At 42.3% G+C, this 25,261-nt stretch overlaps 1 protein-coding gene across 2 annotated transcripts in view; it reads right to left on the bottom strand.

Annotated features, from left to right (window-relative positions):
• The window catches only part of SPMIP2 (sperm microtubule inner protein 2), a 66,632-nt gene extending 43,902 nt beyond the window's left edge, over positions 1 to 22,730 (bottom strand). For both annotated transcript variants that reach the window (XM_073341499.1, XM_073341500.1), the window contains exons 1-2: positions 22,469 to 22,730; positions 6,941 to 7,173 (exon numbers count right to left, since the gene is read on the bottom strand). In XM_073341499.1, the coding sequence (XP_073197600.1) occupies positions 6,941 to 7,173; positions 22,469 to 22,535 (300 nt within the window). In that variant the 5' untranslated portion in view covers positions 22,536 to 22,730. The remainder of the gene's footprint in view (positions 1 to 6,940; positions 7,174 to 22,468) is intronic.
• Positions 22,731 to 25,261: the final 2,531 nt, after the last annotated feature.

Consider the following 25,261-nt stretch of genomic DNA (forward strand, 5'->3'; position numbering starts at 1 on the left):
CATGCCACAAGTCTTTTATTGAACTGTGGATGTAACCAGAGGCTCTGAGACAGCAATGTATATGAGCCCATTATGCATGAGAGGAGTTGCACGGAAATCCATGCTTAAAGTTAGGCCCATGCATTTATGTACCCTGCTGAATTGGCTCCATAAAGCCCAAGTATTCAGGCTATAAGTGAAGTGTGAGGGGATGAAAAGCAAAAACCACAACAAAATCCTTGTGTGGTGCAGCCAGTTACTCCAGGCTATGGCTCAGCATAGCAGCTATAGTTTCCTTCCTGCTTCCCTCCTCCCCCCCTCATCCATCCACCAGCCCCCACATATGCCACTTGTTAGGACCACTGGATTCATGTAACTGCAGATCCAGCATCCACTGTCCAGCCTGCTCTCCACGCCACCCTCATTGCTGGCTTGTTCAGGAGCCACTAAATGCAAACATAGGGCACACAGGTCCTCAAAGTTTTATAAGGAAGCTCCCTGAGCCGGCACATCCCATCCCAGTTTTCCTATAAAAATGTCTTTGAGACAGGGGACACAGCAACAAGGAATGGACTGTAGTCTTGGGGAAGCAGTCTGGGGTTTATAAACAACAGCCTTCCTGCAGACCCTGGCTTTATGGCCCATCACCAGGGTTCAGTGAACAGAAAGGACTGGAACTCCTCACACCAGCAAGGGATCAGGCTAGCTCTTGGTTGTCCTCACTAGTGTTTCTCAAAACAGCAGAAGAGCAGGGCTGGCTGGGAAATGTAATTCCTTGTGATAGCCATAATTATTCCTCTTTTGTAAGGCACCATGGAAAATATGGTCAGTATATAAACAGTATCCTTGCTAAAATTTGGGGGAAGAGACCTGGAGAGAGACAGGCTCTTTTTATGGTCTCTCCTGGAAGACATGAACAGTTAATTCTACAGACCTAGTGTTGGGGGAGCAGTAGCAGCAAATATTAATATTATGGTACCACCCAAAAGCCCCAGTTGGGACAGGGCCCCATTGTGATGGGTAATGTGTAAACAGAAAAGATAATCCTTTTCCTGAAGGGTTTATAATCTATGGCCCTAGATTGCTGGTTTTTCCTTTATTGGGGTTTGGGTGTGCTTAGACCAGGTTAAGGCATGTGATTTGTGTCTTACTTAGATAAGCAGCTTTTGGTACAAGTGACTATAAGTATTTGGTGCCTAGACACCATAGTGACGGGCACACAAGTAATGTCTATAAAAAAGGTATTGTTAGCCCATGGGTGGGATCTTGCAAGGGTTGATTGCCACTGGTAGCTTTTCTCCAGTGAGGGGCCTCCACTGATGGAATTTGCTCCCCTCGGAGCTCTGCCAGAACCAGAGTTTGTCAAGCTTCAGGGTCTGACACAAAGCCCTTTAAAAATGGTTTGTATGAGTTCTTATTTTTGTTCGGTTTTGGTTATTTTGTATTAACAGTTGGTCTAGTAAGACACTGATGATAGTAATGCAAGGGGCAATTAGGTTGCCATTACTTGCTGCTAACTTATCAATAGGGCCCTACCAAATTCATGGTCCATTTTGGTCAATTTCACGGTCATAGGATTTAAAAACTCGTAAATTTCATGGTTTTAGCTATTTAAATCTGAAATTTCACAGTGTTGTAATTGTAGGGGTCCTGACCCAAAGGAGTTGTGCAGGGCCGCAAGGTTATTGTAGAGGGGGCTGTAGTACTGCTACCATGATTTCTGTGCTGCTGCTGGCGTCAGCGCTGTCTTCAGAGCTGGGCAGCTGGAGAGCGGTGGCTGCTGGTCAGAAGCCCATCTCTGAAGGCAGAGCCATCAACAGCAGCACTGGAGAAGTAAGGATGGCAGGGTATGCTACTGCCAACCTTACTTCTTTGCTGCTGCCTGCAGAGCTGGGCCCTTAGTCAGCAGCTGTCACTCTTGGCCACCCAGCTCTGAAGGCAGCGCAGAAGTAAGGGTAGCAATCCCGCGACCCTCCTAAAATGACCCTGTGACCCCCCTGCAACTCCTTTTTGGGTCAGAACCCCCAATGTGAGAAACGCTGGTCTCCCCCCATGAAATCTGTATAGTATAGGATAAAAGCACACCAAAAACCAGATTTCACGATCCGTGATACATTTTTCAAGGCTGTGAATTTGGTAGGTCCCTACTTATCAAACTTGTTTTTAAGTTTATAGTTATTTATTTGTTTATTTTATAGGCCTAGTTGCTATGGCAACAGGAATTCATAGAAAACAAAATAAACCAGAATAAAATTAAAAAAAGACAGATGGCAAAGCAGAGTCATTCTGAATAGTAATGCAAACAAAGGAAATAGCTATCTCACTTACATCAGGTAATCCAGAAGTAACTCCACTGAAGTCAATTGTGTTTACATAGGTGTACATGAAAAGAAAATAAGGCTCAATATCCACAAATATCACCAACCATCAAACTGGAGAATGGTCAAGTTCTTTCTGTTTCTTCCCCTCTATTCCTGCTGGGAGCCAAACTTTAAAAATGGGGAAACCAGATATGGAAGGAGAGAGAAAAGGGGTCATGCAGAATGTCTAGCATGGGGGATATTGCAGGAAATTGCAGGGAGTCCCTGAAATAGAGGGGGATGGGTAGGTAGCACACAGGGAGCTTGTGAGGTGGAATGCAAGGAACTCATGGTGGGTGCAATGAACTCAGCCTACATAGGCTTCAAAGTATGTGACCCCCTAGTTCATGAGGTTTGTAAAGCAAAATGAACTAAAATACTTCATGGCCAAGAAGATGAAATTTTAGGGCTGAACTCAACACTCAGTTGCATTGAAGTAAATCCACAATAATAAAGCTATTGCAAATTTAACCTGGTATAACTGAGACCAGAATTTGGCAGTAGACTTCGCCCTAAAGGATCAGCAGCAACTTGAAATAGCAATATGGTCATTTAGAAGTAATATATCTTTTTCCTATATAGTGAGCGCATTTATCTGATGCAGGGATGGCAACAGGAATATGGGTTCGGAGACTCTTACATACAATGTCAACAATTGTTCAGAACACAATGTGTTTGTATTTTCAGAAATGTTAGGGTGCTAACACTGGCAGAAATGTTGTGAGTCAGACATCACCACTTTGTACAACAGATCTGAAAATATGTTTGTTAAGGTCCTTCCCCACTCTGAATTCTAGGGTACAGATGTGGGGACCTGCATGAAAGACCCCCTAAGCTTATTCTTACCAGCTTAGGTTAAAAACTTCCCCAAGGTACAAACTTTGCCTTGTCCTTGAACAGTATGCTGCCACCACCAAGCGTTTTAAACAAAGAACAGGTAAAGAGCCGACTTGGAGACGTCTTCCCCCAAAATATCCCTCCAAGCCCTACACTCCCTTTCCTGGGGAAGGCTTGATAATAATCCTCACCAAATTGGTACGGTGAACACAGACCCAAACCCTTGGATCTTAAGAACAATGAAAAATCAATCAGGTTCTTAAAATAAGCATTTTAACTAAAGAAAAGGTAAAAGAATCACCTCTGTGAAATCAGGATGGTAAACACCTTACAGGGTAATCAGATTCAAAACATAGAGAATCCCTCTAGGCAAAACCTTAAGTTACAAAAAGACACAAAAACAGGAATATACATTCCATTCAGCACAGCTTATTTTACCAGCCATTAAACAAAAGAAACTCTAATGCATTTTCTAGCTAGATTACTTACTAACTTAACAGGAGTTGGAAGGCTTGCATTTCTGATCTGTTCCCAGCAAAAGCATCACAAAGACAGATAGAACCCTTTGTTCCCCCCACCCTTCAGATTTGAAAGTATCTTGTCCCCTCATTGGTCATTTTGGGTAAGGTGCCAGCAAGGTTACCTTAGCTTCTTAACCCTTTACTGGTGAAAGGGTTTTGCCTCTGGCCAGCTGGGATTTTATAGCACTGTATATAGAAAGGTGGTTACCCTTCCCTTTTTATTTATGACAACATTTATCTAAAGGAGCTTGAAGTTTTATATTCCTGGTTAGTATATCTGATTTAACTACAATCTTCTATGACACAAGAGAGGATAAATAATATTTAAGTGAAACTAAAACTCATAGCCACTGAGCTGTCTGATTCTAGTAAAGGTGCTTTTAAAAGATACTTTTATAACTTTGTAGCAAAGTCCAAAGATGTTCTTTTTAATTTTAATTTGTATTGACAGCGACATCTGCAGATCAGAAATGTGGGAGCTGAAATTATTTGAAGACTGTCAGGCATTTGAGAGAGACCTGGACTCCATGTGTGTTATTGATTCTATAAGGGGAAAGCAGTTCAAAACCATTTTCGGTTCCAGAAGAAGCTGATTTAGAAGTATCAAGTAAAATAGGAAAACTGTTAAAGAAAAACAGCTGTGTATTGATATCTAAGGTAAAATGTTCATCCTATTAATGGCTATCTGATAAAGGAATACACTGGTTACACTGTTAGGCTAAATTTAGCAGCCTCTTTATCACAGACAGGAAATGAAACAGTGAAGGAGGGCAGGGTGCAACTGCTCAGCTCAACTCTGGTTTCCACTAAAATCTGAAGAGTTCACCACACATAGATCCTTCACGACAAGAGAGCAGAGGTGACATGCCAGGATGGGGTGTGAATTTTGCATTTTATAAATCCGTTTCCTGTCCCAGATGATTTAGGTCTCCTCCTCCTGTTATTGTAGGTTGAATTGAGTGGTTGCACATGATGCTGTACTCAAAAGAGATACAGCTACTCCTGCTTCTGTAGGGCAATGCTGCCAGGAACGCTTCTATGCCCAAATAATTCAGGATCCTAAATAAAGAGATTCCTTAGTTTCTACATACTGGCACCCAGTACTAAGAATGAAGAGAATTAGGTTCCACATTATTATTTAATTTCTGCCTATTTTTGAGTGGCAACCATCACCATCACCCATTCATGAGTCCATACCAGCGTATACATTGGTGGGTGTGTATATTTATAAACACTCCCATTTATGCTTTCACAAAGCTTTTTCTCATACCAGACTCATTTGAGCAGGATATATTGTTTGAACAAAGAAGTATGAGACATTAATCAAAGCCAGTATTCTTCCTAGGAATGTACACCTGCTCAGATTTTGCAGCGAAGCAATCAATGAAGGTTCAGACTTTGACCTAGAAAGGACATTGTTTTGCAAGAGTGCCCAAATTATGCCCTTAGGGCCAAATGTAGCTTTCAGAGTCCTCAAATGCCTTTTAGTTCCCTGTGTCAAAGCTATGAAGGAACAACCCATGGAAACTAAAGTTTTAACAGTTTAGAGCCAAAGTCTGCTGTTCTTCTCTAATAGTTCTTGAAATGCCCTAGGCTTTTTCTTTCCCACTGCTGGTAAACTCAAACACAAACAGTTCCTACCCATCCACCACGGAAAATAATCTGTTATGTTTTCAGCTGTAGCTATTTATACATTGTGCTACTGTGCATATTCCTGTGCTACTGTGCAGAGGGGATAAAGGTTGGAGGGCCACCTTTTCCTCCTTGTCGTCCTCTGGGTGGGAAAGAGCTGAACCAGGATAGCTGCCCCCTTCCTGCTTTTCTTCACAGGATGTTGGAAGAAGGACCAGGCCAGGCTCCTCCATCCTTTGTTTCTGTTACTTTTCACAATAATGACAACTGGGGAGAGGAAATTGCATCCAATGGAGGAGTGGGAAAACACAGGGCCCCAAGAGTGGGGTAAGAATTCATATACTGTACACCGAACTGATAATCTGGGGTTTTTAAACTATGTTCATTGACTTTTTTTTAGGAGTGCAGCTATGTAATGTGTGAACACTATAGGACATATGTAAGCTATGTCTTAGCGACACAAAAAAGCTCTTTCAGGGCAGGAACAGTGTTGTATATGTTTGTACAGCACCTAGCATGATAGTGCCCCGACCTGACTGGGGCCTCAGGCATAACTGGTCAGATCTATTCAATAAAAACATGCAGTTTTGGCATCTGTATATAAAAACTAAAGATTTTTGCAAAAATTGAACACTTTCCTGCAATCCTTACATATGTCAAGCAGGTGTAAGCAAAGGTTGCAGATTCAGTGCCCAGACTGGAGGTAGACAAGCTCCAGAATGTCTTGAGATCCTATTCTCTACTTCTGCTCCCCAAGAGGCTGAGCACCACAAAAGCATTTACAGAGTTCTTAGAGGTAGTGAGCACATGCTAGACCTGTGCAACCTGGCAGGATTCTGTTCACAGATGAGTTCAGAAACTCATGCCTACAGTTCTTTTTACGGTATTTGGAAGTGGGCCATCACCTGGAGGTTTACCTTAAAGCTCAAGTTCAAACTCAAACCCTTAAGTGAACCTTGCAACCCTTAAGGGAACCTTCCATCCTAAAGTTAGCTCCTCCCAGCCGTTCCAGTCACTTCCTCCTTCCACACTTCTGGGTGTCAGTTTCCCAACAAGGTGTTAAAACTCACCCCACATCCATCAAGGCCAAGATTTTCAAAAATGGGTGTCTAAAGCTAACATCAGTGGGAGGTGCTGTGCATACTGCATTATCTAAAATCAGGCTGTTTGTTTAGGCATCTACATGGACTTGTGAGTCTAACTTCAGGAACCCATTTCTGAAAATGTTTCCCCAAGCTTTCATGAGTATGGGTTGATGTTTGCAAACACATGGGCTCAATTGCTTTAAGATGTTAATAGATTGCACAGCTCTAGTGCACATGTCTTCATTACACAACACAACTTTCCCATTTGATTTGTTTCATGAAAGCTAAGATTTATGAATGCTTCGTATAATTTCAAGTACCACCACTTTAATACATTTGTTGTAATAATGTTGATTGTACATGATCTTAAAAAATGGTGCCTTTTTATCAAATAAATGTGTTCCATCTTGTTCTCTGATTAACCACTGCACTACAAAGACACAGCATAAAATTACAAAGCAAGACACTCTTTAATGTCATCTAGATGGCATCAGATAAAATTCTGGAGAAATGTATGAGTAGTTACCTTAATCTGCATGCCAGTGAGCAGATTTCCTCTGTTGAGATAACTAAATTCTGTTACTCCCCAGCCAATTTGTCCAGGGTAGGAACGTTTGTGGGGCAATATAGAAGTCGTCCAGGGGGCAGTACGCCACAAGTACTCAAGGTCACTCGTGGCCCCTTGTGCTGGAGTGGTTGCTCCGATGTAGCGAGGATACTCAGGGAGCTTTGTTCTGTAATCACGAATAGCATCTGGGCCTTAGAAAAGAAAAGATTAAAAATTGGTTATATAAAACTGAAGGGTTACATTTCTTACTATTTCAGTATGTGTTGTTCCATCCTTTATTTTCTCAGTTACTTTAATGCAACAACTTTTAAAGACCCGTTTCTCTGCACAAGAGTAGTTCACGCTCATTTTGTCTATGTCAGATATGTTAAGGACTATTATAAAGAGGAAAGTGATCAATTGTATTCCATGTCCCCTGAAGGTAGGACAAAAGAAATGGGCTTGACAAAAGAAATGGGCTTAAGCTACAAGGGCAGCTAAGCTCTGGAATAGGCTTCCAAAGGAGGCTATGGAGTCTCCATCTTTGGAAGTTTTTAAGAACAGGTTGGACAAACTCCTGTCAGGGATGGTCTAGCTTTACATGGACCTGCCTCAATGCAAGGGGCTGGACTAGATGACTTCTCAAGGTCCCTTCCAGTCCTACATTTCTATGATTCTATCTTGGTTACAGCATGCTCCCAGGTGGGAAAAAAGCTTTTGAATGGGCACTACTTTTTTATGCTCCTAAAGCACTGACTCTTGAAAAAGAGGCCATAAGGGGAAGCAAAGTAAACCATCATTCTCTGACAGGAAGCAGGATTTTATTGTTTTTGGCTTAGAATTAGGGCCTGCCCAACAAGATGATTCCTTGAGCCCTTCCAAAAACCAGTAGAGCTGCAGCTGTGTCATAGTTTGGGCCCCAAAGGCCAGCGCTGGGCATCTTTGGGAGTCGGCCAGGAATAACTTATAAATATTAGGAAAAGTTACTGTGGCAAAGCTTCTAGCTTGATGAGCAGGGACTAGAACAGTGGACTGTGAGTGAGGAGGTGAGATTTCTATTCCTGGTTTGGCCACTAAATCTCTGCCTGATCTTGAGCAAGTCACTTTCCTCAGGTTCCCCACGTGTAAAGTAAGAATAATGATGTTTACACACCTTGGTGCAGTACTTCTAAGTCTATGGATGAAAATAACTATATAACGATTTTGTATTATTACATTTAGAAGAATATCCTTGCAACAAAGAGAGGTAGAAACTTACCTGATACAAAATTAAAGCTGACATTAGTACTGATATTCTAAGAAATCCCAAACACTGAGGAGTCCTGACAGAAAGTTCTAAAGGCCGTCCTGGCAGAAATCCCAAACACTTGATCCTGACAGGTTCTAAAGGCTGGTTCTGCCCTAATAGCTAATCCTTAAGGGTATGTCTATACTGCAAATAAAAGGTGTATTCTTAACTCGGGTTAACTAATCTATGTTAGCTAACTCAGTTAAAAGAGCAGCGAAGACACAGCAACTCGGGTTATAATTTGAGTTAACAGCCCTAGTTCAATCCCCACCTGCCCTATATGCTTTAAGTTGAGCAGCTAACCCAAGTTAAAAGCAGAGTTGCCATGTCTTCACTGCTATTTTAACCCAAGTTAGTTTATGCAGGTTAGCTAACTTCAGAACACACCTTTTTCTTCCACAGTATAGACTTACCTTAAGTCACAACTACAGTACGTTGATGACAGCTTCCCAAAACTGGTTGTATTAATAGCTCCTTAACATCATTATATTGTGAAAATATGTTGCCATTTTCATCATAAACCTCTATTATCAGAGACTTAAACTTTGACATAACAATTTATTCAGACAAAACTAAAGCAAACTCTAAGCCCAGGAGAAAATATTTGCTTTATGTGTTTTGGGGGGGAAGGTAGCAGATTGTTTTTAAGTTGTAATCATTGCAATGGGGTGTACAGGTCTTTTGGGCCCCAAAGGGAAGTTGTCTCAGCCATGACACTCACCACCCCAATATTTCCACAAGGAAGAACCCCAATGGCCCAAGTGGAAAAGCAATGCGACTGGAAAAGAAACAGGTCTTGTCTACGCTTGAAAGGGTTTGCCAGTGGAGCTATTACTGGCAAAACTTTTCTAGGGGAGATGCAGCTTACATCAGGAAAAGAGTTATCTTACTGCTATAGCCTACACCAGTTCCCTGAACTGAGTAAGCTATACCAGAAAAAAGGCCTTTTTCTGCCAGCATAACTGCAACTTCCATATGAGTTGGGATTAATAAAACTGGGACTTTTCAGCTTAAAAAAGAGACGACTAAGAAGGGATATGATAGAGGTCTATAAAATCATGACTGGTGTGGAGAAAGTAAATAAGGACGTGTTATTTACTCTCTTTCTCCATAACAAGAACTAGGGATCACCAAATTAAATTAATAGGCAGCAGGTTTAAAACTAACAAAAGGAAGTATTTATTCACACAACGTACAGTCAACCTGTGGAACTCTTTGCCAGAGAATGTTGTGAAGGCCAAGACTCTAACAGGGTTCAAAAAAGAACTAGATAAGTTCATCAATGACTATTAGCCAGGATGGGCAGGGATGCAAAACCAGGCTTGGAAGTGTCCCTAGTCCCTGTTTGCCAGAAGCTGAGAACACGCAACAGGAGATGGATCATTTGATGATTAGCTGTTCTGTTCATTCCCTCTGAAGTACCTGGCATTGGCCACTGTCATAAGACAGACTACTGGGCTAGATGGACCATTGATCTGACCCAGTATGGCCGTTCTTATGTTCATCTACACTCGGGCTCTTGTCAGCATAGCTATGTTGGTCACAGTGTGTGCGGGGGGGGGGGGGGGATCACACCCTAACTCACACGGCTATGTTGGGTAAACTTTTAAGTGTAGGCACAATTGGAACTTTTCAGGAATAGCTATTCCGCCTTAAATTCAAACCCTACCTTAATGTGAATGAACTTTCAAACCCTAACTACTACTTCCCTCACATAAGAGATACATTTCCAAACTTCAGATCCCGGTCAGATCTAGTAGGCTCCTGAGACCCATATATGCTGAAGAAACCACCACGTTGGGAGACACAGTGGGAACACTCTAAACAGCGAACTGTCAGCTGTGACTTCTTCCCTTCAGGTTTAGGGATGATTATTCCTAATGTAATGGACTAGGGCACTGCCAATTTAAAACCTTCCAGTGTTAATGGAAAGGAGTAAAAAGAGAGATGCTAGAAAAATTAAGGAAAAATAAAGTAAAACTGGAGAGACTTTCTGATACCAAGGTGAATCATTCCAACATTCAGAGTAACAGCCGTGTTAGTCTGTATTCACAAAAAGAAAAGGAGTACTTGTGGCACCTTAGAGACTAACCAATTTATTTGAGCATAAGCTTTCGTGAGCTACAACTCACTTCATTGGATGCATACTGTGGAAAGTGTAGAAGATCTTTTTATATACACACAAAGCATGAAAAAATATCTCCTCCCACCCCACTCTCCTGCTGGTAATAGCTTATCTAAAGTGATCACTCTCCTTACAATGTGTATGATAATCAAGTTGGGCCTTCTCACACACACACAACCCACACACAAACCCACTTTCCTGCTGGTAATAGCTTATCTAAAGTGACCACTCTCCTTACAATGTGTATGATAATCAAGGTGGGCCATTTCCAGCACAAATCCAGGGTTTAACAAGAACGTCTGAGGAGGGTGGGAGGGTCGAAAAAACCAAGGGGAAATAGGCTTGAATAGAGACTGGGAGTGGCAAAGTCATTATGCAAGTTAACCTAAGTTAATTGTATCCAATTTGCAAATGAATTCCAATTCAACAGTTTCTCGCTGGAGTCTGGATTCGAAGTTATTTTGTTGTAATATAGCAACTTTCATGTCTGTAATCGCGTGACCAGAGAGATTGAAGTGTTCTCCGACTGGTTTATGAATGTTATAGTTCTTGACATCTGATTTGTGTCCATTTATTCTTTTACATAGAGACTGTCCAGTCTGACCAATGTACACGGCAGAGGGGCACTGCTGGCACATGACGGCATACATCACATTGGTGGATGTGCAGGTGAAGGAGCCTCTGATAGTGTGGCTGATGTTATTAGGCCCTGTGATGGTGTCCCCTGAATAGATGATATGTGGGCACAGTTGGCAACGGGCTTTGTTGCAAGGATAGGTTCCTAGGTTAGTGGTTCTGTTGTGTGGTATGTGGTTGCTGGTGAGTATTTGCTTCAGGTTGGGGGGCTGTCTGTAGGCAAGGACTGACCTGTCTCCCAAGATTTGTGAGAGTGTTGGGTCATCCTTCAGGATAGGTTGTAGATCCTTAATAATGCGTTGGAGGGGTTTTAGTTGGGGGCTGAAGGTGACGGCTAGTGGCGTTCTGTTATTTTCTTTGTTAGGCCTGTCCTGTAGTAGGTGACTTCTGGGAACTCTTCTGGCTCTATCAATCTGTTTCTTCACTTCCGCAGGTGGGTACTGTAGTTGTAAGAATGCTTGATAGAGATCTTGTAGGTGTTTGTCTCTGTCTGAGGGGTTGGAGCAAATGCGGTTGTATCGCAGAGCTTGGCTGTAGACGATGGATCGTGTGGTGTGGTCAGGGTGAAAGCTGGAGGCATGTAGGTAGGAATAGCGGTCAGTAGGTTTCCGGTATAGGGTGGTGTTTATGTGACCATCGTTTATTAGCACTGTAGTGTCCAGGAAGTGGATCTCTTGTGTGGACTGGACCAGGCTGAGGTTGATGGTGGGATGGAAATTGTTGAAATCATGGTGGAATTCCTCAAGGGCTTCTTTTTCATAGGTCCAGATGATGAAGATGTCATCAATATAGCGCAAGTAGAGTAGGGGCGTTAGGGGACGAGAACTGAGGAAGCGTTGTTCTAAGTCAGCCATAAAAATGTTGGCATACTGTGGGGCCATGCGGGTACCCATAGCAGTGCCGCTGATCTGAAGGTATACGTTGTCCCCAAATGTAAAATAGTTATGGGTAAGGTCAAAGTCACAAAGTTCAGCTACCAGCTTAGCCGTGACATGATCGGAGATAGTGTTCTTGACGGCTTGTAATCCATCTTTGTGTGGAATGTTGGTGTAAGGGCTTCTACATCCATAGTGGCCAGGATGGTGTTATCAAGAAGATCACCGATGGATTGTAGTTTCCTCAGGAAGTCAGTGGTGTCTCGAAGGTAGCTGGGAGTGCTGGTAGCGTAGGGCCTGAGGAGGGAGTCTACATAGCCAGACAATCCTGCTGTCGGGGTGCCAATGCCTGAGATGATGGGGCGCCCAGGATTTCCAGGTTTATGGATCTTGGGTAGTAGATAGAATATCCCAGGTCGGGGTTCCAGGGATGTGTCTGTGCAGATTTGATCTTGTGCTTTTTCAGGAGTTTCTTGAGCAAATGCTGTAGTTTCTTTTGGTAACTCTCAGTGGGATCAGAGGGTAATGGCTTGTAGAAAGTGGTGTTGGAGAGCTGCTGAGCAGCCTCTTGTTCATATTCCGACCTATTCATGATGACAACAGCACCTCCTTTGTCAGCCTTTTTGATTATGATGTCAGATTCTGAGGCTGTGGATGGCATTGTGTTCCGCACGGCTGAGGTTATGGGGCAAGTGATGCTGCTTTTCCACAATTTCAGCCCGTGCACGTCGGCGGAAGCACTCTACGTAGAAGTCCAGTCTGCTGTTTCGACCTTCAGGAGGAGTCCATCTAGAATCCTTCTTTTTGTAGTGTTGGTAGGGAGGTCTCTGTGGATTAGTATGTTGTTCAGAGGTATGTTGGAAATATTCCTTGAGTCGGAGACGTCGAAAATAGGATTCTAGGTCACCACAGAACTGTATTATGTTCGTGGGGGTGGAGGGGCAGAAGGAGAGGCCCCGAGATAGGACAGCTGCTTCTGCTAGGCTGAGAGTATAGTTGGATAGGTTAACAATATTGCTGGGTGGGTTGAGGGAACCATTGCTGTGGCCCCTTGTGGCATGTAGTAGTTTAGAAAGTTTAGTGTCCTTTTTCTTTTGTAGAGAAGCAAAGTGTGTGTTGTAAATGGCCTGTCTAGTTTTAGTAAAGTCCAGCCACGAGGAAGTTTGTGTGGAAGGTTGGTTTTTTATGAGAGTATCCATTTTTGAGAGCTCATTCTTAATCTTTCCCTGTTTGCTGTAGAGGATGTTGACCAGGTGATTCCGCAGTTTCTTTGAGAGCGTGTGGCACAAGCTGTCAGCATAGTCTGTGTGGTATGTAGATTGTAATGGATTTTTTACCTTCAGTCCTTTTGGTACGATGTCCATCTGTTTGCATTTGGAAAGGAAGATGATGTCTGTCTGTATCTGTACAAGTTTTTTCATGCAGTTGATAGATTTCCACTCCATACGACTAAATGCAGTGCCTTGCATAATGACAGGTTTCAGAGTAACAGCCATGTTAGTCTGTATTCGCAAAAAGAAAAGGAGTACTTGTGGCACCTTAGAGACTAACCAATTTATTTGAGCATAAGCTTTCGTGAGCTACAGCTCACTTCATCGGATGCATACTGTGGAAAGTGTAAAAGATCTTTTTATATACACACAAAGCATGAAAAAATACCTCCTCCCACCCCACTCTCCTGCTGGTAATAGCTTATCTAAAGTGATCACTCTCCTTACAATGTGTATGATAATCAAGTTGGGCCATTTCCAGCACAAATCCAGGTTTTCTCACACACACACACAAACCCACTCTCCTAACAAAAAAACTTCAAATCCAGACTCCAGGGAGAAACTGTTGAATTGGAATTCATTTGCAAATTGGATACAATTTACTTAGGCTTGAATAGAGACTGGGAGTGGCTAAGTCATTATGCAAGGTAACCTATTTCCCCTTGGTTTTTCCTACCCCCCCCCTTCCTCAGACGTTCTTGTTAAACCCTGGATTTGTGCTGGAAATGGCCCACCTTGATTATCATACACATTGTAAGGAGAGTGGTCACTTTAGATAAGTTATTAGCAGCAGAGAGTGGGGTGGGAGGAGGTATTTTTTCATGCTTTGTGTGTATATAAAAAGATCTTCTACACTTTCCACAGTATGCATCCGATGAAGTGAGCTGTAGCTCACGACAGCTTATGCTCAAATAAATTGTTTAGTCTCTAAGGTGCCACAAGTACTTCTTTTCATTCCAACATTGATTCTGCTATGCCTGTGAATACTAGGCAATAATCACCTCCTCAGAAAAGAATACAATTATTACCATCTGGTTGGATATAAAGGAATTAATTCCCTTCTTCCCATCACTTTAGCCATATGAGCACAATAAAATAGACATTGACACCTCTGGCTTGGAGCATCAATGTTGTGTTAAGTTTTTCGTTTTGCATTTCTCAGCTCTGCCAATTACTTTATTACCTCATTGTACATTTCAACTACACAAAATAATCTTCACTAATCACACATGTTGATCTGCTATCCAGATTTAATTTAAAAGAAATCAGCGTCTTTAAATAATTTGTAGAATTTGTAGTTGGTACACATTGTACATCACTGGTGTCCTAATGCTTGCTAGTGTGTGATTAACTCCTTGTAAAAAATGTCTTCTATATACAAAGAGTAAAGCTTGTATGTTCAATCTTTCCTTTTAGAGTAAAGAAAACAACAAACAAGGAAGGAACAATTATAAACTCTCTCTGAGTGAGAAAGCAGGTGGAATATGTGTCACTCTGTAAGACCCTCCATCTTGAATCTTGAAGGATTGTACCATACTGTGCCAGCTGCAGTCATTTGAATAGGTTCCCCCTTGTTGTAGAAGAGAGGCAGCCCATAGCACGGTGTTCTGTGTGACAGCTCAAAGTCTCTGGGACATGCTCTCTACCTGGATCCAAAATAGCTGGAATGTGGTCACCTCTTGAGAATGTTGCAGAACACTTCTGTTTGATTAGGTTTTTGTAGAGGGCTGAGGGTAGGTTCCCAGAATGATGAGGTGGGGGGGAGGGGAAATAAAGGGGGGGATTTTTGTAGAGATTGGCAGAGCTCCTTTTTGAATAATTACTTTAATGCAGCTGGGGATTTGTTTTTTGTTATTGTTTTGTTATAATATGAATTATTGTTATAATTGTTATAATGTTTTGTTATAATTATTAATCATGGTGCCTCGAGCTTTGTATAAGCATGGTTTTATTTAAATATAAATAAATAATTACATAATCCCCCAGACAAACTGTGCTTAAAAATGCAGTGAACAGCTTCATAGCTAAATACACCACAATCATTTAAATGCATTATGCCCTATAGGAGAATTACATTGCCCTTCCCAACAAAGTTCAATCTAGCAGCAAAACAATAACTCCAAAATTACTACAACTTTATCATTTGAAGCTGGCAATGGGACTACTCACAGTACATGAAGTTAAGTATGTGCATAAGTCTTTACAGGATGAGGGCCAAAGTCATCATCCCAGTTGGATGGTGACTCTCTTTAGCCTGGCCTGATATACGGTATAGATCAAATCCTGCGAGTTGCTTAAGGGCTTGTTTACGCGTGGATTTGTTCCTGATTCACTCCATATGTGGGCACACTTATTTCAGTTCATACATGGCGTTATTCAGGAATAGCTGTTGCACTTTAAATTCATACCATACCTTATGAGAAACACTTTCAAGGGTAAAAAGAAAAGGAGTACTTGTGGCACCTTAGAGACTAACCGATTTATTTGAGCATAAGCTTTCGTGAGCTACAGCTCACTTCATCGGATTAAATTGGTTAGTCTCTAAGGTGCCACAAGTACTCCTTTTCTTTTTGCGAATACAGACTAACACGGCTGTTACTCTGAAAACTTTCAAGGGTAGACAAATGTCTAGTGTGCACAGCAACACTTGTGGACTTCAGTAAGAGTTGAGGATACTTGGCACTTTGCAGGAGGTACTTAACACCTCAGAAAATTGGGCCCTGTGGCCAGCTGTAGCAAACCAATGATAAAACTGCCCACTGCTTATTCTTTCCTAAAATTAATAAGCCAGTCCTCAGAGCTGCATCACTTTTTGAAGATTAATTAGTGATACTGTAAACTGAGAAATACTGAAAAGTAAATTTCTGTTTGAAATTGTACTATAATCAGATATGTCTCCAAAATGTGGATGTGTAGCTTAGTTGAGTTTGGTAATCACATTTTATCTCTTCAATGATGTCTCAAAAGCTAAAAGCAAATTTATCACAAAACTTATGCATACACTTGTCCACTTAAAAAAAAAATCTCCTTTTGAAAGGCACCAGACTGACAAATATGTAAACACAACTCCTCTAGGTACAACACAGGCATCAATAAAGCCAGTCTCCCCATGCTGGACTCAAACCTGTAAGTTACAGCTATCCAGTGCCCCATAATGAATGTAGGAGGTGGAATCTAAATTTCCTGACAATGTAAGTATTATAGCTTAACTTTCTAAGCTAATCTTTGCAAAGATTCTGGGATGTTCTCAAAGCTACTGTGTACCTGGAGCTGCACGACAATGACATTTAACTGTTTTTATTTGCTTGAGCTTTTTTTCTAAACCTGACTCTCAGAGAACCTTCTGAGCCAGAGGCTGGAGCAAAACAAGAGAAATGGAGAAACAGAAGCTAACTTTATTTTTGATCCAACAGTCAGTCAGTGCACTGTACAACAAAGGCTGAAGTGATATAGCAAAGGAGTCATGTTTAGGTCAGCTTTATTATACAGTTGTTCTGGTTTATCTTCTTTAGTTTCCTGACAAGACAGATTCTGAGACCATACGATGGCTACCTTTGATCTTAGGATCATCAGTCATGTCAGGAGACATAACACTTGCACATTAGAATTCCCACAACATAGCTTTGGAGGTGTGGGAGTAAGCCAACATAGTGGCAGAAGACTTTGTTAACTAAAATTGGGAGGAACAAATTTACAGGCGGTATTGCAGAAATAAATTCACTGTCTTACTATTTTAAGGTGAATTATTTTTAAGGATAATCATATAATCTTTAAACCATTGGAAACTGAACACCAGTCAAAAATTGAGCTAAAATATTAGGGGTGGGATTAACAAGGAAAATTTAGGAACCTAGCTGCCATTTTAGGCATCTAAGTCCAACACTTAGACCTATGTCTACACTTAACATGCTACAGCAGCACAGCTGCAGTGCTTCAAGGTAGAAACTCACTACAGTGATTGGAGTTCTCCTATCACTGTAGTTAATCCACCTCCCTAGGAGGTGATAGCTAAGTCAATGGAAGAATTCTTCCATCCTAGCACTGTCAACACTGGGGGTTAGGTCAGAATAGCTGTCTCTCAGGGGCATGGATTTTCACGCCCCTGAGAGATGTAGCTATGTTGATGTTAGTTTCCATTGTAGACCACTCCTTCGGAACCACTGGCATTCATAAAGTCACCTCTCAGCTGTCATCAAACCATCTAGGCACCTAAATTCCTTGGGCACCAAAGTTTATAACAGTTAAAGTCCCCAAGGCATCTAAATTTCAGTGGTTAAGCAAATGAATATAAGAACGGCCATAATGCGTGAGAGCAATGGTCCATCTAGCCCAGTACCCTGTCTTCCATCAGTGGCCAATACCAGATGCTTCAGAGGGAATGAACAAAACAGGGCAATTATCCAGTCATCCATCCCCTGTCATCCAGTCCCAGCTTCTAGCAGTCAGACATTCAGGGACACCCAGAGCATAGGTTGTGTCCCTGACCATCTTGCTAATAGCCACTGATGGACCTATCCTCCATGAACTTATCTAATTCCTGTTTGAACCCAGTTATAGTTTTGGCCTTCATAACATCCCCTGGCAATGAGTTCCATACAAAGACTGTTAGTTCCTTAAGTTACTTTTAAACCTGCTTCCTATTAATTTCATCGGGTGACCCCTAGTTCTTGCATTACGTGAAGGGGTAAATAATATTTCCTTATTCATGTTTTTTCCATACCATTCCTGATTTCATAGACCACTATCATATCCCCCTTTATCCTTCTGTTTTCTAAACTGAACAGTCCCAGTCTTTTTAATCTCTCCTGGAATGGAAGTTGTTCCCTACCACTAATTATTTGTCTTGCCCTTCTCTGTACCTTTTCCAATTTTAATATAACTTTTAATATATATATATATATTCATATATATAAAGTTATAGTTTAATATAACTTTTTTGAAATGGAATGACCAGAACTCCATGCGGTATTCAAGGTGTGGGCATACTATGGATTTATATAGTGGCATTATGATTTGTCCTTTTTTATTATCTTCCCCTTTCTCAATGGCTTCTAACATCCTGTTAGCTTTTTTGACTGCTAATGCACGTTGAACAGATGTTTTCAGAGACCTCTCCACAATGACTCCAAGATCTTTCTTGAGGATAACAGCTAATTTAGAACCCATCGGTTTTGTATGTATAATTGGGATTATATGCAGTGGAGGCTTGTTGGTCGTAGGATATTAGAGAGACAAGGTCAATGAGGTAATATATTTTATTGGCCCAACTTCTGTTGATGAGAGAGACAAGCTTTCGAGCTTACAAAGAGCTCTTCTTCAGGTCTGCAAAACTAACTCAGAGTGTTACAGCTAAATAAAAGGTGGAACAGATTCAATGGTCCCTTGAAATATGTGTTAACTACTTATGCTAAACAATCTGTTCCACTTTGTATTTAACTCTGACACTGTGACTTAGTTTCCTAGAAAGATGTTACCTCACCCACTTTGTCTCCTAATTGGAATTATGTTTCCCAATGTGCATTACATTGCATTTATCAACATTCTATTTCATCTGCCATTTTGTTGCCCAGTCACCCAATTTTGTGAGATTCCTTTGTAACTCTTCACAGTCATCTTTGAATTTAACTGTCTTGAGTAATTTTGTATCATCTGCAAACTTTGCCTCCTCACTATTTACCCCCTTTTCCAGATCATTTAGGAATATGTTGGAAAGAACTGGTCCCAGTACAGCTCCTTGGAAGTCCCTGCTATTTACCACTTTCTATTGTGAAAACCGACCATTTATTCCTACCCTTTGTTTCCTGTCTTTTAACCAGTTACTAATCCATGAAAGGACCTTCCCACTTATTCCACAACTACTGACTTTGCTTAGGAGCCACTGGTGTGGAACCTTGACAGAGGCTTTCTGAATGTCCAAGTATACTACGTCCACGGGATCACCCTTGTCCACATGCTTGTGAACAAAAAATTCAAAGAATTCTAATAGCTGCCAAAGTCCTGACACTGACCAGCAGCTCGGCTCCTAACTTACACATAAGACCCAGTTGGATTATTTTCCCTTTCTATGGGGTCCAATAAGTGCTTAGAGCATGTCTAAATCCTCACAAAACATCCAGAGAGGAGGAGGGAGTGATACATTTCACCGTCTTACAGCCTTTATTCCAGTAGTTAGGGCACTCACTCAGAATGTGGGAGACCCAAGTTCAATTCCCTTCTCTGTCTGATGTGGAACAGATATTTTAATTGAAGACTCCCACTTCCCAGAGGAGTGCTCTAAGCCACTGGGCTATAAGGTATTGTGGGACAGGTCTCCCTTAAGCTCTCCTTGTGAAGCTGTTCCACTAAGTATAAATAATTAAATAGTAATTGAGCCAGAGAGAACATTAGAATGATTCTGTAACCCAGTGGTTAGAACACTCAGCTGGGACATGACAGCCAGGTTTTGGTCCTCCTGCTCCAATGAATATTTAATTATTTACACACAGGAGAGGGTTCATGGCTGTGAATCATGAGTGGAGATAGGTGCCTCACCTAACTCAGGACTGTGAATTCCACGAGGTGGCAGGGTGCCTAACTGTTAGGCACATTGACGCTCAGTGTTGCAGAGTATAAGTCCTCTTTGTGAATACTATACTAGAAAACTAAAATGTAGAGGTTAATTCTTTTTATACTAAGAATTGCAGAATGCATATGAAAATTATGCTAACCTTGAACTGATACAGTAGGTTGTAAACCTGTATAACACAGTTACCAGCCATAGCAGCCAGCAAGTTATCATGTAAAATGTATTGCTTGCTTTACTTGCACTTCATTGCTCTGTGTCACTAAAAGCAAACACTGCATTTTTAGCTGAACCAAGGCTGTGATTAAGTTGCCTTTCACTCTTTAAAAATAACCTTGGCTATTACTCGTGTTGAAATTGCCTGACAGTGATCAAACATTTACAACAGTACAGTGATACTGCCTGCATCAAACAAAGATGTTGCAACTTTATTGAATTAAAGGTGGCCAGGATGAAGAGTCAAGATCACTTTCCAATTAAAAAAAAACAAAACAAGGAGTACTTGTGGCACCTTAGAGACTAACAAATTTATTTGGGCATAAGTTTTCCTAGGAGAGTGCATTAGGGCCTGATCCAGCACCCATTGAACTCAGTGGGAATCTTTCTACTGATTTCAATAGCAAAGGATCAAGCATTTACAGGGTATTAAAAATCCCAATACAATCTGTAGCACAGGGGCTGGATTGAGCCAGTTAGGCTTTATCTACACTGGCACTTTTCTACAAATCTCCCACTGCTGTACTTCAGTCTCAGTGGTAACAATAGTGGGAGCACTAGTGTAGACAGATTAAATGGCCAATGGCCAACCTATCATTGGTGTTATGCTAATAGTCCCAATATTGCTACTACTGGTGGTAGTATCACATTGGGAGATTTTTGGAAAATGCCAGTATAGACAAGGCCTCACCATGGCATGTCAGATGAGCATTCTCTAATGGCCTCATCAATTTCAGCAGAATAGATGTTATCTTTTTCAAAAATTGTTTCTATCCCTTAAAAATTGCAAAAATACAATTGTGAATGCAAACCCATGCAGTGCTGAGTTTGCAGACAGAATGAAATAACATTTCTAAGGCTAAATGCTGCCTCATTCGTCCTCTGCAGCCACAGGAGACTCTAAACACAGCCTAAAATTGTATGTTGGACAAAGGGGCAGACCACACAGGGGAACAATATATCGAGGAGGATTTCAGTGGCATGGTGAGGCAAGTACAAGGGAACAGCTAGCAGATCTGGCGCTATGCAGATCCAAAGGCCTAAACCTTCCACAGAGGGGATAATGATAGGAAAAGTGTATGTGGATGAAAATGTGTAATGTTCGTGAGTTTATTGACTCTATACATGTATAATGTAAAGCTCATTTGTTGTTTTTACAATATTATTTACTCCTGGGGGCATTCTGCATGAAAAAGTAAAAATTCTGCACACGGTATTTTAAAATTCTGCAAAATTCACCCATGAAAGCTCATACTCCAATATGTCTGTTAGTCTGTAAGGTGCCACAAGACTCTTTGCCACTACTGTTTTGGGCCCTCTACTGGAATGTGTACATGTGCACCAAATAAAAGAGGGAGCCAGCCAGCTGCCCCTGTACAGATTGAGATGTGCTGAACTGTTAAATTAATACCTGTGAATGACACACAGATTTGGAATGAAGAGAAATGTATTTTATTCATATTTTCTTATTGAGACTATACCCCAGTGGCAGAACTCTACTACTGTATATAATATGAGGAGCACAGCCTAATGTGTTCAGTATAACTCTCAATAACGTGTACCATGTCAGAGATGCTTTCTACAATTCATAGCTTGTTTCCAGTTCTTTGGAGTCTAAGGATAAAAGTGAAAGTGTAAGTGATTTTACAATTAATTAATAGGATAGGAGTACACTGCAATTGAGCTATCAAATAATAAATTGTGTATAATTCAAATTTCAGATATGTATTATTTCTGTGATTATAAAGTTAGGGTTCCAGGATGAATTTAAAGAGGCACTTTTCAAAACTAAATACACACAAATTTGGTCTCAGTCCCTCAGTTTAATTCCTGTGCTTTTTCATTGTACACTATGTTTTCTAGACATTTAAAATTCAAATGTGTTTCTAGTAAGTATGCAACTGCTATTAAACTGCAACGCTGAGAAATGTCTTTGCTATCAGCAGGAGGTTTTCATACAGACCCTCAGCTGCAGCGCTCTTCTCAGACGCTGATATGGTCTCTTTGTTTAATACCTAGGCCCAGGGCACACTTTTTCAATAAAGAATGAGCACTGCTGAGCAGAGCACAAAAGCTTCCAACTTGAGGAAGTGTCGATTTCACGTTCCTGCTTTGTGTGCGTTTCTCTCACACGCACACATTAAATAAGTCCTGAGGGTTGAACAATGGAGACATTTACTCGATGGAAAAAGAGAGTATAATAAAAAAGAACAACAAAAAGAGGGGTTTCAATCTGGCTATAAGACCCCCACCCTCCCCCGATAAAATAAAGCTGCAGCACCATGACAAAATATAATATACGGTGAATTGCAACTCTTTTAATTTTCTGTGTCCACATTGCTCCTGCTTATAATCAATAATACCGCAGAAAATAAGCGCTTGGCGTGTGACCAGTGCAACCATACTAATTGCAGCGCTGTCGTATTGGCTCTGAGGCAGCAGCTTGCTGTGCTGTGCAGACGTCGCTGCCCCTCTGTCCGGTACGGGCTCTGGCTCGCCGCTGCCCTGTGCTCCTAGCTCCGGGCGCTCGTTACCTGTATATATCATCCTCTTCCCCGCCGCGGCTGCTCCGAGGGAGGGTCTGGGGGTACTGGCGGCCATGACGCAGCCCCCGGTCTTTGCCCCGGGCGGCCGGCTGCCTGTGGTTTGCCTCGGTTACGCCTTGGCGGACCCAGCCCCGCGCCGGGCGCGGCGGCAGCTGTGGGCTCTCTGCAGGCCGCCGCCGCCGGCGGGGGGCGGTTGCTGGGGTCGCTGCTCGTGGGCGGCAGCTGCATTGTGACATGCGGTCCTTGCGCGAGCCGCCGCCCATTCCGCCGGCCGGGCGCCTTCTCCGGGCGCGCAGGGGCACCGGCGCCCTTTTGAGGCGTGGGGGGGGAGCGGGGAGGGGGGGGGTATTTCCCTGGGTAACATCGGGCAACTTCTGCAAAAGGCAAGGTCTGTGTGGGCGCCCAGCTTCCGGGTTAATGGTGTCCTGCTCCAGGGAATTGTTGGCCCTACAGCTCTGGACTGTAGTCTATATAGCAGGGGGCTGGATGGGGCTATGCCGGTCTCGCTATATCTTTACCTTTGTTAAGACTTCTTTGATTTTTGATTGAATTTAGTGCTCATGAAAGATAATAGCTGGAAAGCCCTGGAACCAGGGTAGGCAGTTGGCCTGTGATGACTTCCACATCCACCCGCCTCTCAGCTGAGGAGGCTTCAGACTACCCAACAACCCCCCTAACCTCGTCTGTTCTGTTCTGGTTCTTATACCTAGGCTTTGCACTTCAGTAATTTAGTGAAAGCAGGATTTATTTTATTTTACTTTTTGTCAGTTGATGTAATATTTTGGACACAGCATTAATAGACAATGCATTTTATTCTCTTAGTCAGCAGACACAATAGTCCCCTGTTCTATCATCAGTCTCTATTGCATTTGATTGCAACTCTAAGGGTACCTCTTCACAAAAAAGTTGACATGGGCTCCTACTCAGATGTTGCCCCTAACCCAGGCACACACAACAGAACATCATCTAACTCAAGTTTGGCCATGTCTGAAATCTGGGCTGAGTAGAGATATCCCAGTAGAGTAAGTGGACAGGCTAGAACCTAGATCCCACTTTCACTTGGGCTGGTAAACTGTCCACTCTGCAGTGTTGATGAAGACTACTTAACTTGAGTGTTGATAGTCCTCCAATGCCTTCCCACAAGTCAGCATAGGCAGGGACACCTCCAGAAAGTGAACAATTCTCACTTTAACTTAGCATGGCACCACTAAAGATTTGGTTAGGCAGAGAGAACGCCAGGCCAAATTTCAGTGAGTGGCATTGTGACCCAGCATGTCAGGTTGAAACACCATTTGACATGGACAGAAGTCTAGAGCATGCCAAACTGCAAGTCATTTTATTTAGTGAATTCATATGCTAAGGATACTTTCTTGGCTCCCTGCAGCACTGAGCTCAGGTCAGGTGAATACCCTCTTCCTCTGGGGTCTGGGCTTTCCCTTTCACTAACCTGTTGGCTCAAATCCAGGCTGGCAAGAAAAGGAGGCTTGGCTGAAATTAACCAACTCCAGCCATACTGGGCTGCAGTGTACAGAGTTGAGCTGCAGGGAGCCAAGAAAGTAGATTTAAGAACAAAAATCCGCTAGCCAGACCCCTTCCGAATCCCCCCACTTCCAGGGTTTAATTTCTGAAAACAGCTGGTCAGCTAACCCCAGGCCTACCCCAGGGAAGGAGTAGAGGGGAGCTGAAATCAAGCTAGCTCCACCTTTGATCCTATATTAAAGGCTTCATCCCTGGAGGCACCTTTGATCCTATATTAAAGGCTTCATCCCACCCCACCTTCCATTCATGTGGCTCTCCTTGTCGGCTAACCTGCCTCCCCTACCCTGCCCACTTCATTAGCCATCTTCCCCTGCATCACAGGGTGCGCTACCTACCACAGAGAAGCGAGAAAGAACACATTTGGGTAAAAACAAGCCCTGGCTAATGTGCTGCTCTCTCCAACGTGTGCCTAGCTTTAGCAAAGTATTTAATTAGCCTCCACAAACTTCCAGGCCTCCTGATTTAGTCCTAGTAAGCTGTTTGAGTTTGACTTTCACCTCAGGTTTAGAAATTTCTACCTCCATATCCGCGTTGCCATTAGCCACCCTGCCACTACCCCTAACTCTTCATGAGCCTAATTAAAAACTTAAGCAAAGTATTTGTTTAGGTGTTGGGTCATGCCTAGATAATCTTTAATCTCCACCCCATCCTCAGTGCTTAGTGGTCCCACTTCTTCTTTCCTTGTTTTCTTCTTATTTATGTGGCCATAGAACCTTTTACTATTGTTTTTAATTCCTTTTGCGGGGTCCAACTCTGCTTCACTTTTGGCAGTTCTCACTTTATCCTTACACTTTCTGACCTCCAAGTGGTAGCTTTCTTTGCTGATCCCTCACATCTTTCATTCCTTGTAGGCTTTCAGCGTTCTCTTAATCACCTGTCTGAGATGGTTGCTTATCCAGCTTGGTCTGCAATCCTTCCCTATGAATTTTTCCCCCTTGCTTGGGATGCAGGCTCTTAGTTGCCCCTGAGTCCCAGGATCTGCTGGTAAAGATAGAGTAAAAATGACAATCACTTGTCAGTAGAGGGGCTATTTTTTAGCTTTTCCCAAGGGCCAACCCAACATAAGGGTACTTGGTAGAGTTTCACAGTACAGAGTGTGTTAGATAGGGAGTACTTGTCTGTATGTGGTTTCTGGATAGTTTTGACAATCTGGGTGAGAAACAGGAATGGGGGCATTGACACTGGGTCACTGAGGGTTTTCTGTTCAATTAACCTTTCATTCACGACTCCAACTCCCTCCTC

Source organism: Lepidochelys kempii, chromosome 4 (genome assembly GCF_965140265.1).
Source record: "Lepidochelys kempii isolate rLepKem1 chromosome 4, rLepKem1.hap2, whole genome shotgun sequence".
In the NCBI taxonomy this organism is placed as follows: domain Eukaryota; kingdom Metazoa; phylum Chordata; order Testudines; family Cheloniidae; genus Lepidochelys; species Lepidochelys kempii.